The sequence below is a fragment of the Xiphias gladius genome, chromosome 5 (genome assembly GCF_016859285.1).
Source record: "Xiphias gladius isolate SHS-SW01 ecotype Sanya breed wild chromosome 5, ASM1685928v1, whole genome shotgun sequence".
Taxonomy (NCBI): Eukaryota; Metazoa; Chordata; class Actinopteri; order Istiophoriformes; family Xiphiidae; genus Xiphias; species Xiphias gladius.
Genome location: NC_053404.1, coordinates 14,899,231 through 14,917,856, shown reverse-complemented (window position 1 = coordinate 14,917,856; position 18,626 = coordinate 14,899,231). Strand labels below are relative to the sequence as shown.

The following is an 18,626-nucleotide window of genomic DNA, read 5'->3' as shown; positions in this document are numbered from 1 at the left end:
TGAAAGTTTTTAAATAATGACTTTCTGATTTAATTTCACAATCACAGGTCATATACTATGTGACTGGCCAGATTCCCAAAGATCATCCACCCCCATCAGGAATGGAAGAAACCCCCGAACACCAAGAGCCCACACAGCCTCCAACACAGGTGTCAAATGTCAATGTTAATGACAATTCTCCAAGCCAGGAACAACAGCAGCAGCAGCAGCAGGAGCAGCAGCAGCAGCAGCCACAGTCTCCGCCACCCAAATCTCCCCCACCTTTAACACCTCCACCTATATCACCTAAACCTGTGGGACTGAATGGATTAAAACTGCCAAAGAAGCAAGTTAAACGCTCCGAATCCTTGAAGACAAGGGCAGAAATGGAGAAGGGAAAAATCCTCAACAAAATTAACACTGAAAAGAAAAGTATAACGGTCCAGGAGCATGTTTTGTCTAGTAAGAATATAATACCCGCACGTATGGAAACCACAACAACCAGTACCATAAGGCAGGCACCTAAAAGTTCTGTTGCCCCAACTAAAAAGGCTCCTCATGAGAACAGTGATCCACTTAAAGCTAACTGTGCAGATGATGATGAGGGGGCCAGTCTTAGTCCTGATCTACCTGGAGAAGAGGCACCTCCACCCCCAGAAAACATAGCATTTATGATCACGAATACTAAGGTTCAGGCCCTATCCTGTGGTGAGTACCAGGAACTGGTCAATGCCAAGAAGGGAAGTGTCCAGACAGTTACTGTAGGTGGTGCTGCAAGCCGAGGGAACACCAAAGCAGATCCCACTGTGCCACAGGATAATGGCTTCAACAAAAAGCCCGTCATAATCATTTTTGATGAGCCCATGGACATACGTTCGGCTTATAAGCGCCTGTCCACCATATTTGAATGTGAGGAAGAACTGGAGAGGATGCTAGCAGAAGAGCACATTGAGGAGGAGAGTGAGGAGTCAGACACAGAGAGGAATGGTGGGCTGCAGGTAAAAGCTGAAAGGACTGAAATGGTTGATGACAAAAAGGTCAGCTCTTCACAGGGCACCGCTGACCATGCCAGCTTATCATCCTCATCTTCGTCTTCAATATCTGAACTAACGGACAGTGGAATAAACTTGGAGTCTAATGGAGATGCCAAGCAGGACAGTAAGAAGAAGTTCAAGTTTAAGTTCCCAAAGAAACAGCTAGCGGCACTGACGCAGGCAATTCGCACGGGCACCAAGTCAGGCAAGAAGACTCTACAGGTTGTTGTGTATGAAGACGAGGAGGAATCTGACGGTACTATCAGGCAGCACAAAGAAGCAAAGAGATTTGAGATTGTGCGTTCAAAATCCTTAGCGGACACCCCCAAGGCAACAAGCTCAGCTGTGCTGAAGAAACAGAACTCCGACTCCCACTGCAGGACAGATGAGATCCGGAAGAATACCTACAAAACACTGGACAGCCTAGAGCAAACCATTAAGCAGCTGGAGACCACTATTAGTGAGATGGGACCACGCTCCCCTGAGGAGCCAGTCTCTATAGAGGAGGCTAAAGCAGGGAATGGGAAAAGCTCAGAAGGAGTGGGGCTGAAGAGGTCTTCCTCTCTCCCTATCTCCAGAGGGTCAGGCCCTAAGGTACCTGGCAAAAATTCCTTGCAAAAGAAGACTAAACCTCAGCTCCTTCCTCGCCCTGTAGTCATCCCTACTACTACCACTACCATCACTTCCACCACCACTGTCCCCAGTGCCCCCAGCACCGTACAACAGGTCTCGCTCTAGCTCTTGTTGCTCCAGGAGGCTTTGGGTCCTTCTTTTTTTCAGTTTCCAAACTACCTTCACTCCAACCCTAACCACTGAATTTACAGAATCATTAATCCTCTCCACAGCTGCTTGGAAATGTCGGAAATGTCCTGTGGCTTTCTGCCTCTGTGAAATCATGGTGATTGATTGGGGGTGGCATTTTGTTGGGTTCCTGGCTACCATCTTTCTCCTTCAGTTCATTGCTAAAACTCTGAGGTTTTCAGCAAGTGGCAAACCCATCATCAAAGACACTCTCATGATGATTAGGCTCTGATGTCTTTCTTATTCTTGACTGCATGTACTATGTATGTTGACTTTAAAGTTATATATTCCCACGGGTGCATGATCTTTCACTGGTGTTGATCGTTGAGGTGTTGAATGAACAGGTTTTTTACCTGTTAGTTCCTTGATTTTTCATACTTCCTATATGGTGTGTGTTTTTTTCTTTCTTTTGTTTTATTTCTTGTTTTGTTTTTCGTTTGGATCCCCTTGCAGAACACCAGTGTCGCTTCCCCTACTAGTCGGATGCCCGTCCCTTTGTCTGCGAAGTCCAGGCAGTCGCCGGGTACTACTGACAAAGCAGGAAAACAGCAAAAACTGCAGGACGCTCAGAGGCAGTTCCGACAGGTAGTTTTACTGTAGGGCATTACCAGAGACTAGAGGAAACAAACGTATAGGGATCGAAAACATGAGGCATGTATTAAAAGGGGGAAAAAGACTACAAAAGCTGTGAGATTTCAAGTGTTTAAAAAAATAAAAATAAAGGCGCCATGGTGGCGACTGTGGATCTGTTAATGTTTCTCTCAAGTCTGCTCTGACAAGAAGGCATGTTTGACTCTTGACTGTTACCCCATAACATCACTGTACTGTATGCTTCTGCATGTTGACACTGCTCATGGTTTTCACTGTGTTGGTGACGTAACAAAAAAAAAGGAAAAATGGCAAAGAAAAGTGGAATCCTATCCTCTCATCATCTGAGCTGTCATCACATCTCCAATTCCCATCACAGCTGAGTTCCTAAACAGTGTTGCCAAATCCCAGGATGCTTATGGCTATGTTAAAATACAAACCTAACTGACTTTTTGGCTATGCTCCTCCCTTCTCACAATGCACCTCTGCTCAAACCCAACATTACTTCATAGCTTCTTAACCTCACGGTGATGTATTTCCTCACCCTCAAGACCTCGGCACGACTCACCATCTTGCAACGTCAGTTTCAGTGGAATACTGGCCCACATTTTCCCTGTCTGCTCTCACTCTTCAAAATCCTAACCTTGTTATCTAATTCTCTCCTATACAGCTTTGCCATCTGAATTCCTCCCCACAGCCCCTTCACAAAACCTAGCAACTCCTCTAACACAGAGGCAGTCTATAGATGCCCTTTCCTGTCTGCCATCGCACTGTCTAACCTTTGCAGTGTTCTGTTTCTTGGTAACGTCTCTCAGTTCAGTGTGTCTCACCTTTCATGTTACCTAGTGAAAACAGCTTCTGTATATGTTGTTTTTGGTATCTTTTAGTTGCGTCTTAGTAAAATCAATGTTTGTGCAATCATAGTGTGTTTCTATGTGTATAACTCGTAGTTTTATTTAACTTCGTCTTGCCTTTTATATGTATTATTTGACCAGATTTCTATTTTGACAACCAGTATCTGTTTTGGCATCTCTGTTTGCAGGCTAACGGAAGTGCTAAAAGAGTGGGAGGGGATCATAAAACTACTTCCCCTACTATACCCATCTCTAAAATCCCTGCTTTTTATCCTAGCTCTACTAAAGGCAGCTCCCAGTCTGCACAAAACTCAGATGCTACTAATCCCATTAACCCTTCCTCCTCCTCTTTGACAAAGTCCTCCATCCTGTCCTCTCACAGTCCTCGCTCCAGTTCCCTACCTTCCTCCCACATCCCCTCCTTTTCTAACGGATCTGTCAAACTGCCCACGCCCTCACAGCACACAGGTAAAGCTCTCTCGTTCTCCTCGCAGACTCAGAATGGTCGAGCACACTCCTCCTCCTCCTCTTCATTCTCCTCCTCCTCCTCATCCTCCTCCTCCCCCTCCCCTCTGTCGCCCACACCTTTGGGCCCAGGTGGAAAGAGCATCCGCACCATACACACCCCCAGCTTCACCAGCTACAGATCCCACAACGGCAGCAGCGGCAAATCCTGCATCCCAACAGCCACAGCAGCTAAGGACACTACTTAGGCCCATTGTCGCCCCTCTTGCTTAACTGTATAGCAGGTAGACTTGGGTAATGTTTTATTTTATATAGTTTTGGTTTGTTGGTGTTTTTTTTTTTTGTAAAAGTATTAAGTGATGCACTCCCCCAATTCATGTGTTATTTGACACTGGCATTCTCACACCGATGCTTTTACCTCCTTTGAGTTGCACTTTCAAATTTTGGATCATACTTGGTTTTTGATTCTCTCTTGAAGGTGTACCAGATGCTCTCGCAAAAGATTTTACAATGGAACTAAAAACAATTTAGTTTTACCCTTTTGTAGTTGAAGTGGGATGCTTTCATTGTGTTGAAAAAATATTTTTCTTGCCGTAGCTATGAATAGGGAATATAGAGTTGATGTACAATCACAAAGTACGATGTAAAATTTGTGTTTAATTTTTCAAACCAGAGATTAAATAACCATAGTATATTTAATCTTCTATATTTCTTGTGTGGGCAGAAATTCAGCAGTCTTGTAAATGCCTTGTGAATGTATACATAATGTATACAGATATTTTAAAGTTGAACTCATTATGAACTTCTGTTTTCTGAGAGTATTTTCTCATTTTTCACCCATATGAACTGCCAATTTCTTTACAGATAAAAAAAAAAACTGGTATCATGAGTAATACAGGTTTTCATTTTAGTGTGCCTCTTTGCCAAAGTTGTTGTACAATGACTCACTTCAAGCCTAACCGAGTCACACGATTTAGTGGAATTTAGATGCACTCTCTTGGTGTGATGGCTTAAGTTTTGACCTCAGTCTTTCCACTGCTGGTCTTGGTTTGTTAAGTTAACATGTGTTGTTGTCTAAATGTAAACTGTACTAAAAACAAGATGATGAATCAGTTTTACCATGTGTACATAGATGCTTCTACTAAGAAAATAAGTAGTTTTGTTAACATACCAAAGTTTATTTGTATGCATGCCTTTCAAATACTTTAGGAGAGTGGTGTAAAAGAAGAATTATGTTTGCACAGATAGATTTTGTAAATATTTGGTTTTCTCCTCCTTTTTGTAAAGCTTTAAATCATACTATAAAGGAAGCAATGTGGTAAAGATAAAACTGTGTTGGAGTAGCAAAAATAAAGACTTGCATGCTTGTAAGGCATCGAGCTCGTGTCTGGTTTCCTGTGTGATTCAGTGTATGTTACATGGTCGGGGTTATGTGCATGCGCGTGTGTTCATTAGGGTGGTTATAAATATGATGCTGGAGAGGCACCACACAAAAGAGCAGTTCTCACTTCCACATCACCACAAATATACACACAAAATATATAGTAGAATTCTGCATGCTGTGCCTCTATGATTACAGGTAAGAATATGATTAATGATTATTGACACAAATATTAAAGTACAAAATTAGTCGTGCTTTTTCTTCAAATCATGCTTCAGAATCTAGCACAATTGTGTACATTTTAGTGTTTAAACTACCAGAAACATCAAGCTATTTTACTAACAGCCACAGAGAACTTAAAGTCATCTTTTGAAAATCTTCTTTCTTTTTATTTAAAATCAAATTTTATAGCCATTAAGTGGGGTTTGGAGTTAGTGATTGATCATAAGTTAAGTTGAACTACAACTACCAGATATTGTTTGCCATAAAAGAGGGGAAAACAAATTTTTTTTTAAATTTAAATACAAATGTATCCCACTTGATTCAGAAGCATATCGTTTACATTATGAGTGTAATTTACATATGATTTGTGTTATATGACTGAAATTTTTTTTTTTAATTTTTAAACTATCTTTAAAAATATGAAAGATTGATAAACAAGTTTTTTTAATTTCTTGAAAGTTGTTCAGTTAATCCTTTTAATGGTGTCTTCCGCAATACTGGTTTCAGTGAAGTCTTGCAAGGGCAGTTCCTGTTTCTAATATGCCTCATATTAGATGTTGCGTGTGGGTTGATATTTTCTTAAATCATTCAAGTCATCTTTTTGTCACACGCACCCCTTGCATTTTCACTTTTGTTTTGATATAACAGTGTATTATTCAGTGAATCATTAAAAGATCATTTGACTGCAGGCTATCATTGCTGTCAATCATAACAAGTTATTTGTGTCTTATGTGCTGCATCAGGCTGATCCGCTACAAATCAACTATGAATATCTCTGAGGAGGAGAGACAGGGCTTCGATGGCAGTGGCTCCCACCAAGAGAACATTGTCTTCTCTACATTTTACATCCTGATTTTCATCATTGCTGTGCCTGGGAATGCTTTGGTGCTGTGGGCCTTCTTTTACCACAGCAGTACATCTCCATCTGTGGTCTTCCTGAGGCATCTTTCTGTTGCAGACATGTCTTATATGCTCATTTTACCCATGCGTATAATTTACCACCTGTCTGACAGCCACTGGCCTTTTGGACATGTGCTCTGTCAACTATCAGGCTTCCTCTTTTACCTAAACTTGTATTGCAGCCTCTACTTAATGAGTCTGATCAGCCTTGACAGATTTCTGGCTGTGGTTCTACCTATAAAATCACAGTCAGTTACGAAGGCTAAATATGCGAAGGTAGCTGTTGGCTTTCTTTGGGTGATAGTTATTGTGTCTATGAGTCCAATAATTTAAAAAAAAAAAGAAAATGACCAACAACTCAACTGGCATCTGCACGATGCTGTACTTAGAAAATACATCTCACACTGCTTTGGTTTCCACAATTGTGGCATTTGTTATTCCCCTTACCACCATAGTGGTTTCCTATGTACTGATTCTGTTAAAACTACGGACAGTCAAACAACAAGAGGAACGACCAGGGAAAGACAAAGCCATAAAAATGATCCTCGTCATTGTGATTAACTTCCTTCTTGCATTTTTACCTTACCATGTCAGCTGGGTAATCTATATTGAAATTCAGAGTCATAGCAATATGGCTGCAACAAGCCGCCAGTCACTGGGAAGAGCCAATCAGATCACATCTGCACTTACCTGTGTCAGTGGTGTACTGGACCCTGTCATGTATTTCTTCCTGAACCAAGCATACAGGAACAAATTGCTCCAGTTTTGCTGTAAAAATAGGGCAGGTGACCAATAAGCAACAAACATAATGTAGACAATAAATATTTTCAAAGGTGTTCGGACATGAAAGCATTCAACAGTGGTTTAACACATTAATTTGATCTCTACAATGTAAGGTTTAAAAAGGTAATCAAAGATACAGGACAAATAAAATATTGTTTATTTCATCTATCTACCAGGCACCCTCTTAAATTTCATATTCTGAGTAATGGGGATGGTTGGTGCTTGTCTTGAGAACCTTAGTAGGTCAAACATACTCCCCTGGTTGGTCTGGGGGACACCTGTGAATTTACCAGCATTAAGGACAAAACACAGTTTTTTGTGTTCTTTTTTTCTTTGCGTGTAGATGTAATTTTTGAAACAGTGTCATCATTTTCTTTCAACTTTTATTTTGCTAAACTTCTTGAGCAAGTAAAAACCCCTCCTGCCTCTTGCAGACCACTTCACCACATCAGCAACCCTTGCAATAAATATGGTGCAACAGGTTAAAAATTCAGCAGCAGCAACTAAACCATTCGGTTTAGTTGCTTCGGTAAGGACTTGTTATTCTTGAGAGCCTTTTATGTAAGTGTAGCTTTTTGGAACATGCAGGCTACCCTACTTTATAAAAGTATAAAATTATATAATAAGTATAAATATTGCATGAAACAATTAACTTCATTAAATATGTTTCATTTAAAAATATATATTATGGTATTTGAAAACGTGATGCGTGTCATAAATTAAATGCAAATGAAGCAGTATCAGTCGTACAATTTCTAATATCCCTATCCCAATAACTGTAAATGCTACATGTATTAAAGTATAACAACATATAACTAATTTGATGGTCCATTGGCAAGAAATAGTAACGATTTTTAACCTGTACGCAATACCTATCAGGTGAGCATAGAAAAGTTACCATAAATTCAAGAAAATTTGACTTTTGCTCAGTTTTTGACATGTGCGAGCACCCGTATCATCGACCTGTTACCAAGGCAGCCAGGAAGAAGCTGTGAAGGGAGCGGGCGGTGAGCGTATTCGTATTTGTTTAATCTAGCTTCATACTTTTTCAGCAACGCTTGGAGTTTTAGTCAACACTTTGTCGAAGCTACAATAAGTACAGAAGTTGTTGTTCCTTTCATTCCTATCATTCCTGTAGTCTTTACACCTGTAAATGCCTGGTCGAGCGGGTTGAATAGCTAGCCTATTTCTGTACCGTTACGCTAACATTAGCCAACCAAGTACAACTGCTTATCGTTATTGGTCATATAGGAATAATCACCTAGTAACTGCAAACGCTACCCTAAAATAACGGTGGTATGAGGTGTTCCTGTTGTCGAGGGAAAATTAGCTTTGTGGCTGTAACGTTACGTCAGGGTTTTCGCTGGGTAAGGATAGGGCAAAACCTGGACTTTGACTAGCTGTTTTGCTTCTATGATACACAAAGGGAAACCAAATCAGGGCACAGAAATTGCATCACAGTCATCTTCCACAGCCTAGGTTGATGAAAGCCTTTAAATAGTTGTCACTGTCTATCCCTTTCCTGTCTGACATTGCACCGGAGCAGCTATGGCATCCGAAAAGGCTGAGTAATTTGTTTCAGCTTAGGCTGCCACCATGGGCACCGCATCCTCTTTGGTCAGCCCCGGAGAGGTGATCGAGGATGGATATGGAGGTGAAGGTGGGGAAGCCTGTGAGATCCCGGTGGAGGTCAAGCCCAAAGCCCGACTCCTGCGCAGTTCCTTTCGCAGAGGACCTCGGGTGATTGGGGCCAGTTTCAAATCCACCGGTTCTGTGGATCTAGAGTATGCTGCTGAGTATGAAAGACTCCGTAAAGAGTATGAAATCTTCCGTGTTAGTAAGAATAATGAGATATCATCCATGCAAAAGAAGGAAGCCAAGCTGGATGAAGAGAACAAGAGGCTGAGAGCTGAGCTACAGGTAAAATGAATTAACTCTAGACTACTAAAATTCAGAGACTACCAGCTTATTTTAGCACAAACATTTTGGCTACCACATTTAGAAATTGTGGATGTTTAACAGTTCGTATGATCTTTTTAATAATTCCCAATGTGACAACAGGCTCTGCAGAAGACCTATCAGAAGATACTTAGAGAAAAAGAGAGTGCTCTTGAGGCAAAGTACCAAGCTATGGAGAGGGCTGCCACTTTTGAACATGATAGGGACAAAGTAAAACGACAATTTAAGGTAGACAACATCACGTGTTACTGTATGCCATTCTTACCAGAAATCATGATTGCAACCCTAACCTGTTGGCCAAATGACCACCAGATTTTCCGCGAGACAAAAGAAAAGGAGATTCAGGATCTCCTGCGGGCCAAAAGGGACTTGGAAGCCAAACTTCAACAGTTGCAGGCTCAGGGCATCCAAGTCTATGACCCAAATGATTCTGACTCAGATGACAACCAGACATCTGTCACTGGTAAGACCCAGAAATTCACAGTATTGGGGTCCTTTATTTACCTTTCTTTATTCTTCCATCAGTCAGTCTGTTCAGCATAACTGTTCTTGTTCAGGGACACAGAGAGACAAGAGCCTATCCCAGCATGTTTTTGTTCTTCTTCAATAAGTATTCATTTTCTGTTAGCATACCACATATCTCTTCTTTTTTATGATGAAATATTAAAAAAATTTAAAAATATATATTTTTTAAATGTATCAATTTATCCACTCTATGTCTTTAGCTGCAGGGACACAGTGTGAGTACTGGACTGGTGGTGTGCTGGGAAGTGAGCCCTCTATGGGTAGTATGATGCAGTTGCAACAGACTTTCCGAGGACCAGAATTTGCGCACAGTTTGATAGATGTGGAGGGACCCTTTGCAAATGTAAGCAGAGGTAAGTAAGGTAAACTTGTAGGCAGGGCAGAAGTAGCCAAATATGTCTGCCCCATGGCCATAGTGGCTATTATGACACTGGAAAAATAATTCTACTTTTATAGAAATTAACCTCTACATTACCTGCTTAGTATAATGCCTGTGCTTGTATATGGGTAGCTTCAGAAATAAACATATCTGTTCAGGTGTTTTACGTGTACACTTTCTCATGTGTGTCTGTCCTTATCAGATGACTGGGATGCTGCAGTGGCCAGTTTGCTTCAGGTCTCCCCTCATGTGCCCCAGGCCTTATGGAGTAACACAGTGCGCTGCTATTTAATCTTTACCCAGGAGACCAAAGCTGAGCTGGATATCTTTATTAAGGTTGGTTATATTGGTGCTGTAACACAACAAATTGTAAATATTCAGTTGTCATGGGATATAGTAGCATTATGTTTTTCACCTTTTTGGGTTTCCTGCAAACGGCATAAAGCAACATGGGAGCAGGTCTTAAGCAGGAATAGTTAAACTTGTTTGTTGGTCTTCACTGAAATAGACAAAATAATCAATATGTCTATTGACAGACAGTATTAATCTGAATGTAAACCTGCTGGATTACATTTAATCATCTTTAATAATCTTTAATCATTAAGGAAATTAATTTAGTTAATTTAAGACTAGTCTAAATGTCAGACTCTGAAAAAAATCAATGTGAAATGATCTTGTTTAAAATGCCACTTTTGTCAAAAACGTCCATTAATCATTGCCTTGGAAACCTGTGCTTAATGTGTGATTACAGAAGAACTCTCCTCTTTTACGGAAGATGTGTGAGGGTCTTGGCCATTTCTACCTGAATATCTGCTTCCCAGAGGAAAGTGCTGCTTCATATGCTGTGGAGCGCAAGCAGGAGATTGAAAGGAGCTCTGTCTGTGTGCTTCTTCTCAAATCTACTGTCACTAGGTACAGGAAGTCCTATACCTTCCTCACTAGGATATCCCCATGAAATAAGGATTGTGCATTGATTCTATTGTTTAGTTATAAAAAATTTATGATAATTATGTAATGATAAATGTAAATTTTTGATCTGTATTTTTGTACAAAATGCATGTGTGTAGCTCTGCTGTGGAGGATTGTGAGGAAGCTTTTGTGAAGAATCCAGAAGGCCATCCACTGGTACTCTACCTCAAGACTGAAGAAGATCACAATTTGACTGGACCCACCAGGCAACTGCTAGAAAGGGTCAATGCTGCAGACAAGGCTGCTAAAGTCAAGGTGAGTGTGTGCTGTATATTAAATTAACAACGCAAAACAGGATACAGTGGAGGAGATATTTCACAAAGTATCCAAAGTTAGATAAAAACGTATATTTTACCATGTTTGCCATAATACCTGTCTATACAAAATGCTGTGCAAGTCCATTCTATAAATGGTATGATGTTTAAAGTCATTGGTCAAGTCAGTTTTATTTATACAGCACAAAATCATAACAGAGGTTATCTGAGGGCACAGTATAATTTAATAAGAATATGTATGTGCTTTTTGATATATAGCCTTTAGTATCCATAATAGTTTAACTTAGTGCTCTTTTCTGCATTGCTCTTGTTGCAGAATTGCACAAAATCCCACACAGTACTTTCACAGTATAACCAAATTATTAACTATAGTCAAAAAGCTGTGGGTTTAGTGCCTTTAAAGCTCACATTCTGTACTTGCCTGGTTGCTAGATGCCACACAGTTCTTGTGCTGATATGTTTTGAACATTAACCCAGGTGGTTGATCATAGTGGTTCCGCAGAGGATGGAGCTGACCTGATTTATGCCCAGCTAGAGAAAGTCATCAAACAGGTACAGAAAGTTATCCATTACTTTTGCCCTTTCATCCCTCACAACCTTTTAAACTTCCATTTCAACCATTTTCTTCCAGGAGTTGCTGGGTCTTGAAGGAGCAGATACTGACTCTAAGGACTCTGGGATAGAGGAGGGACGTGAGGAAGACTCTGGAGATGTGTTGTGGGACCTGCACGATGAACAGGAACAGATTGAGTCTTATCAGCAGGCTTGTAGCAGCACCACCTCTCAATTAGGCTTCCAGAAGGTAGGGCAAATATCCTCTTTCTACATCTTGGCATCCAGTCTAATAATTTTTTATGTAATTTCTCTGAGTTTGTGTTGTATCTATTGCCCTCCTCTACTCAGTATATAGATCGTTTGAATGACATGATAGCTGCTCCCCCTCCCACCCCTCCTCTGCTGGTGTCTGGTGGTCCAGGCTCAGGAAAGTCTCTACTGCTCTCCAAATGGTGAGCACTTATTGATTCAGTTTAGTCTAATATATCATCTCACTGGTGAATTATTCTTGATTCAAACAAATGGATATCTTTCAAATTGTGCAGTGTGTTATTATGAAACAGGACACTGACTAAGTTGTGTCTACTTTGCTAATCGTGCTTTTATCCTTTTCAGGATTGAGCTGCAGCAGAAGCAGTCCCCCAACACCTTGTTCCTTTATCATTTCGTTGGTCGTCCGCTTTCTACAAGCTCAGAGCCAGTTCTCATTATCAAACGCCTCACAGTCAAAGTAAGGGGTCTCTGTCATTGGCTTACTTCCTCTATTTTTCAGACAGGGATGTCCCTCTGTATACACTGCTTTAATAACTGAGGGATGTGTTGTCTTTTTATCTGTTGTTACATAGCTGCTGCAGCACTTTTGGTCCATTTCTGGCTTGTCCATGGAGCCAAGTAAGATCTTGGAGGAGTTTCCCCGCTGGCTTGAAAGGCTTTCAGCACGGCATCAAGGAAACATCATCATTATCATCGACTCAATTGACCAAATAGAGGTAGAAGCCCATTTCTTTAACCCAGATTCAACAGTCACATCCATTTTCCCCAGAATAACTCTTGTAACTCTATAGTTTGTCTTCCTTTTTCTAGCAAGCGGAAAGACACATGAAGTGGCTGATTGACCCTCTACCTGTCAATGTTAGAGTGGTGGTGTCTGTCAATGTTGAGACATGTCCTCAAGCTTGGAGGTAAGAGCCCTTGCTTAAATCCCAAATATCCTGTTCTGTTTAAATGTTTTACACTGGGTTCTATTTATTTATTTTCTGTGCAGTAATATACATTTTTAGATATAATTCTGTAGCCATTTGAAATACAGTAACTCTGTCTTTTCAGGTTGTGGCCCACACTCCACTTGGACCCGTTGAGTCCCCGAGAGGTCAGGAGTGTTGTCAATGCAGAATGCCAGAGCATGGATCTCAGACTTACTAAGGACCAGGTCAGTAATCATCCCACAATTCCCTTTTTAAAAAACTCAAGGTTTGGTTCTTTATGCAAGTTTTGAAATTGTGGGGAGATATTTGGAATCAGTGGCAGGTATGTTTTTGTGAGAATGCCACACTTGAATATATCTTTGTCCCAGGAGAAGAAATTGGAAAGGCACTGTCGCTCAGCATCAACCTGCAATGCATTATATGTCACACTACTGGCAAGGATGATCACCAGGTTAGCCAACACTTGTTTTCCAATTCTGAATGTATTAACCGTCACAGACAAATTCTCTTTTCCTCTAGCATGGTCATTTCACAGACTCAGCTACAGAATAGACAACAATCTGTTGCTATCGTCCCCCCTTGAAGATATTTTAAGATTGCAGAATTATTCGGAAACATTTTCTGCAGGCTTGTCCTGAACTGTTTTGTTATTGGTCAGTCTGCTGTTTTTATTGCCCTTTTAAAGCAACAGCAAGGCTTAAAAAATTTACCTCTTATGTAATTTCACTACTTTTCAAAGGAAAAGATACAGGACACATGCTTTTCATTGCAATGAAATGTATATAATGGTAAAGTTGTCTGTAAATTCATATTATATCTTCAATAGATGTCTCTGGATGTGTGGCTACATATGATTTAACTTCTGTTGACTTGATCGTGTTATGTGTTTTTTCACTGGCCAGCAGTAGATCATGTTGGTCACAGGAGAAAGGCATGGAGCAGTGTCTGCAGTGTCAGGACACCATGTCGCTCTACCGCCTGGGACTCAAGATGACGCTGAGCTCGCTCAACACAGACAGAGAGCGACACATTATGAGAGAGGTGACCTATTTCTAGACAAAATAACAACGTCTCTCCATTTAAAGACAGAGTTTTGTCATCCTTATTTGTTTTAATGGCAAGTGTGTGCTGCCAACCTACTTTTAGCTCGCTTAACCATGTCATAGTGTATTTTTTTGATTAGGAAGAAATATCACAGTCTGGTTTAATTTGGCCTCACAGGGACTCACATTAACATTCTGTTGTCCTGTATGTAATTTTTTTTTCTTTTTCTGAGTAATATGTGCTTGTCTTTTTTGTCTCTCCTCAGATACTGTGCCTTGTATGTGCCAGCCATAATGGAGTGAGTGAGTCAGAGGTACTAGACCTTTTCCCAGAGCTACAGTTACCTTTCCTTTCCTCTGTGCTGTACCGCCTGAACAGACTCTGCATTGTAACCCTCCGCTGTGGGCTCATCAGATTTCAACACCTGCAGGTAATTATTCTCCTTGGTCAATAAAATTATAGAGCACAGCTTCATTAAAGACAAAATGCATAAAATAATTAATAAATAAACAATTTTTTTGTTTTTGTCTCTCTCTGTGACTGTCTTTCAGGCTTGGGAAGCTGTGAGGTTGGAGTTCCTGGGTGGAGGAAGCAGCTCAGCCACTTACAGAGAGAAACTCATCCATTACTTCAGCCAACAACTCGGGTGCCTTAAAGTAGCTACCCTATCCTCATGCAACAAACTTCACATCCTTATGTCAGTACAACTCATGTCTTTGTGTGTGTGTGTATAGCCAGAATCGTGTGACGTGGCGTGTTGCAGATGAGCTTCCCTGGCTGCTCCAACAGCAGGAAGACAGGACTAAGCTGCAGCTCAGCCTCTTGAACCTGTTTGTCTCCCAAAACCTCTACAAGAGGTACAAAACATGCATACACACAAACTGATATAACAAAGCCTGTCACATTTGTCCAGGTATTGTCTTACAGGTGTATGTTGTTTTCATTTTCCAGGGGTCATTTCTCAGAGTTGCTGGCCTATTGGCAGTATGTGGGCAAAGACAAAAGCTCAATGGCCAGTGAGTACTTTGACTCCCTGAAACACTATGAGAAGAGCTGTGAGAGTGAAGACAGCATGACCAATTTGGCAAACCTGTATGAGACTTTAGGACGTTTCCTTAAAGACCTGGGCCTTCCAAGTCAGGTAGAGTATAAGATTGTAATATTTTATATACTTTTAGCTTTTGAGTTATTAAAAGAATCTACATTTATTCTTCACTGCATCGCAATTTGCTTGTTTTCATTTGCTTACACAGCTAACATAAGTGTCTGTTATTATTTTCTGCTAGGAAAGTGCACATTTTCACAATGTGTACGTATATAGTTCCTTCTGTCTGTTTGTCTAGGCTGTAGCCCCTTTACAAAGGTCCCTTGAGATCAGGGAGACAGCCCTGGACCCAGACCATCCCAGCGTAGCTCGCTCCCTGCACCAGCTGGCCGGGGTTTATGTTCAGTGGAAGAAGTATGGCAACGCTGAGCAGCTGTATAAGCAGGCCCTGGAGATAAGCGAGAACGCCTACGGTGCTGAGCACGCCAGCGTAGCACGAGAGCTAGAATCACTCGCCATGCTCTATCAGAAACAAAACAAGTAAATGAGACTCTCTTGGCGATGAAACGCATGATGTTATTTATAGTTGTTGTTCATGTAGTATAGTTTATTGGTTGTTCCAGCTGAGCACTGGTTTTACAAAGAGGCATCACACCTTTGCAAATTATATTGAGACCTTATTGAAAGTTAAACAATAACTACAACACTCAAAGACACTCAGTCAGGATTCAATTTAAATAAAATAATTAATGGCTCACACCTGGTACTTTTACAATCAGGTATGAACAAGCAGAGAAACTCAGGAAGAGGTCAGTGAAGATACGTCAGAAAACCGCTCGCCAGAAAGGTCATATGGTGAGCACATTTCTCAGATAACCACATATTTAGTCATCCTCACTTAATCAGTCATATTTTACATGTCTTCTGTCTACTTCACCTTTCAGTATGGCTTCACTTTGTTAAGGCGGAGAGCTCTACAGCTTGAGGAGCTAACCTTGGGGAAAGACTCTGCTGACTGTGCCAAGACACTTAATGAACTGGGAGTCCTGTACTACCTCCAAAACAACCTGGAGTAAGGCACACATGTTAGAGCTGGCACACACGTACAAAGACATTTAACACTTTCTTAATTATTTACATTAAATACACAGTTCCAAGATAGTTCAAGTTGCACTCTTTGCTCTCACCAGTGCAGCCAAGGTTTTTTTGACCCGGTCTCTTGAGATGCGTCAGCGTGTCCTCGGTCCAGATCATCCAGACTGTGCTCAGTCCCTCAACAACCTGGCTGCACTGCACACTGAGAGGAGGGAGTATGAAACAGCTGAGGACATGTATGAGAGGGCGCTGGACATTCGCAAGAAGGCCTTGTCCCCAGACCACCCATCGCTGGCATACACACTCAAACACCTGGCCATGCTCTATAAACGCAGAGTGAGACACATTTGCCTGTTGACACTGAAACTTTTGAGTTATTTGTTGAATGACAGTCTGATTTACAGGTGTGTTTTTTGCGTAGGGGAAGCTGGAGAAGGCTGTGCCACTGTATGAGCTCTCTCTGGAAATCAGGGAAAAAAGTTTTGGGCCCAAACATCCCAGTGTAGCCACAGCACTGGTTAACCTGGCTGTAATATACTGCCAATTGGTGAGATTGTTCATCATGCTTCTTCTGTCTGTACCACATACTCCAGACTTGCATGTGTGATATAAAGTACTGTACTTTGTACATACTAAGTTTTTATTTCAATGACCATGCGAATCTGTATTTTAGGTTGTATTGAGCAAAACTAACTGTGAACTTCTTTCTTTGGCAGAAGAAGCACAATGATGCCTTGCCTCTTTATGAACGAGCACTTAAAGTGTATGAGGACAGTTTGGGGCGCTCACATCCACGAGTCGGAGAGACCCTAAAAAACCTGGCTGTGCTAAGGTACAGTGGTCCAGGTTATGTTTGACATTCGGTTTATCAGAAGAACGGCAATTAATTGTTTTTACATTGAATAACTTTTTTTGATCTTTTTCTGTTCTGTTTTTCTGATTTGTAAATAGCTATGAAGAGGGCGACTTTGAGAAGGCAGCAGAGCTTTACAAGCGTGCAATGGAAATTAAAGAGGCAGAGCCATCGCTAGTGTGTGGAAATGCCCCGTCCCGTCATTCCTCCAGTGGGGACACATTTAGCCTGAGAGGACCTGCTCCCCTCCCACATGCCCCAAGGTGACTGTGTTCAGCCACTACTGCCACTTTAAAGGCTGTTTTTTAATAGCTCTAACTATCATAGAGTAGTATCAATATGAAAAACCAATGGTTTCATCAAAAAGGGAACCATCCTGGTCATCACACTGTGACTGCCGTCTGGATGGAGGTTTTAGGGTGTGGTCCAGTATACTGTACCAACCAGCAGGATTATGAAGTCTGCCATATTATTCTTTGAAACCTGTGTATTTGCCAAAAGTATTTATTAATATTTCTAACATAATCATGTATAAGAAACTTTAATTGAAAAAGTCCTTTTAAGGGCCTGGAACTCAGGTTTACACTAAGATTCAAACATTCCATTCCTATTTACACCAACAGTGTACATTGTCAAAATAGCAGCACAGATTCATTTGCTATCTTGAAATCAGCCCAGCCAAGTTTAGCATATTCTAATCTGTAACATGATTAATGAGAATAGACACATTTGGTATTTTCCTATGCACTCTGACAAGTTTTTTTTTTTTTTTTAAATTAAGATTCATGGTTAAATATAAATAACACTAAAAACTAAATAACACTAAAAATCCGGGGAAAAAGGGCTTCTCAAGCTTCTCCCAAGGAGATAACAGATGGACTGTCAAACATTGCCACAACCCATTATGATCATGCTGGTATCTCTTAACTTTTACCAAAAATGTTTAGAGAATATTAATTAGTAGGACTATCGGACCTCAAGCATTTTTGTTTCCAAGTCTATATTCCAGACATTGTAAATGAATAACGCCCGAGAGCTGCTGTCTCTAAAATCAAATATAGATACCATTTTTTATATTTATGTTGCATAGAAATGTTTACCCACGAGCATTAACCATGTATTCTAAAGAGAGAAAATATATAGCCCAAGTAAAAAACAAGCCTAGACAAAGTCTGAGCATTTCTTGGTTTGTTTATGCCAAACTAAGTGGACATATATTTATGTATTTACAACAAAGAATTAAAGGGAATTGCCAAAAACATGATGGTGCCACGTGACTGTCCATGTTAAAGTACAATAAAATATCCATTTGTTTGTTGAATGTACATGAAGCCAAAAGGGACACAATATACCAAAACCTACAGCCTCATTGCCAAATGTAATACTTACAGTTTATCTGAAGTTTTTCTCTATATTCATGTGTTAATGGATAGTAATTAAGAGCTGTAAAAGCTGTACAAGACAACAACAAAAATCAAATCCAATATATTGAGAAGATTGTATTCCATCTAATAAATACTTTATTGAGACAACTTAAACATTGTTCATTAGTACTGCTGTAGCAGATGTTTTCTTAAAGCTGAGTGAATGACAGAAGACATATTCACAAATAAAAACTGTAGAAAATACACATTGTGATACATTTTAATGCACAGTAACAGTGATATAATTCTAGTTTTATAGCTAGTTTGTCAGAGACTGTTCTGTACTACACA

At 40.5% G+C, this 18,626-nt stretch overlaps 3 protein-coding genes across 19 annotated transcripts in view; all 3 read left to right on the top strand.

Annotated features, from left to right (window-relative positions):
• Positions 1-5,090, top strand: part of si:ch211-285f17.1 (sickle tail protein homolog) — a 108,059-nt gene extending 102,969 nt beyond the window's left edge. For 13 of the 15 annotated variants that reach the window (XM_040126430.1, XM_040126439.1, XM_040126429.1 and 10 more), the window contains 3 exons: positions 48-1,739; positions 2,268-2,399; positions 3,445-5,090. In XM_040126430.1, the coding sequence (XP_039982364.1) occupies positions 48-1,739; positions 2,268-2,399; positions 3,445-3,969 (2,349 nt within the window). In that variant the 3' untranslated portion in view covers positions 3,970-5,090. The remainder of the gene's footprint in view (positions 1-47; positions 1,740-2,267; positions 2,400-3,444) is intronic. The other 2 variants (XM_040126440.1, XM_040126441.1) reach the window with 2 other exon arrangements.
• Positions 5,091-6,089: 999 nt separating this feature from the next.
• On the top strand, positions 6,090-7,020 carry LOC120790201 (uracil nucleotide/cysteinyl leukotriene receptor). The gene is given in 2 exon segments (XM_040127549.1): positions 6,090-6,550; positions 6,552-7,020. Coding segments are annotated over 2 exon segments (930 nt in total).
• A 935-nt stretch (positions 7,021-7,955) lies between these two features.
• On the top strand, positions 7,956-18,548 carry nphp3 (nephronophthisis 3). Of its 3 annotated transcripts, none has more exons than XM_040126451.1 (28): positions 7,956-8,014; positions 8,554-8,927; positions 9,069-9,194; positions 9,279-9,429; positions 9,692-9,844; positions 10,073-10,206; positions 10,622-10,782; positions 10,938-11,094; positions 11,592-11,666; positions 11,746-11,916; positions 12,018-12,121; positions 12,285-12,399; positions 12,515-12,658; positions 12,753-12,850; positions 12,996-13,098; positions 13,243-13,325; positions 13,780-13,915; positions 14,184-14,348; positions 14,470-14,564; positions 14,653-14,775; positions 14,870-15,059; positions 15,262-15,503; positions 15,743-15,818; positions 15,908-16,035; positions 16,154-16,394; positions 16,480-16,605; positions 16,775-16,890; positions 17,010-18,548. In XM_040126451.1, exons 2-28 carry the CDS (start codon positions 8,604-8,606, stop codon positions 17,176-17,178), a joined length of 3,906 nt encoding a protein of 1,301 aa, XP_039982385.1. In that variant the 5' UTR covers positions 7,956-8,014; positions 8,554-8,603; the 3' UTR covers positions 17,179-18,548. The 3 variants fall into 3 exon arrangements, 2 of the variants coding, with proteins under 2 accessions (XP_039982385.1, XP_039982384.1); XM_040126450.1 differs by having other exon boundaries at positions 13,777-13,915; XR_005707427.1 differs by lacking the exons at positions 16,480-16,605; positions 16,775-16,890; positions 17,010-18,548 and having other exon boundaries at positions 13,777-13,915; positions 15,928-16,035; positions 16,154-16,270.
• The last annotated feature ends 78 nt before the right edge of the window (positions 18,549-18,626 follow it).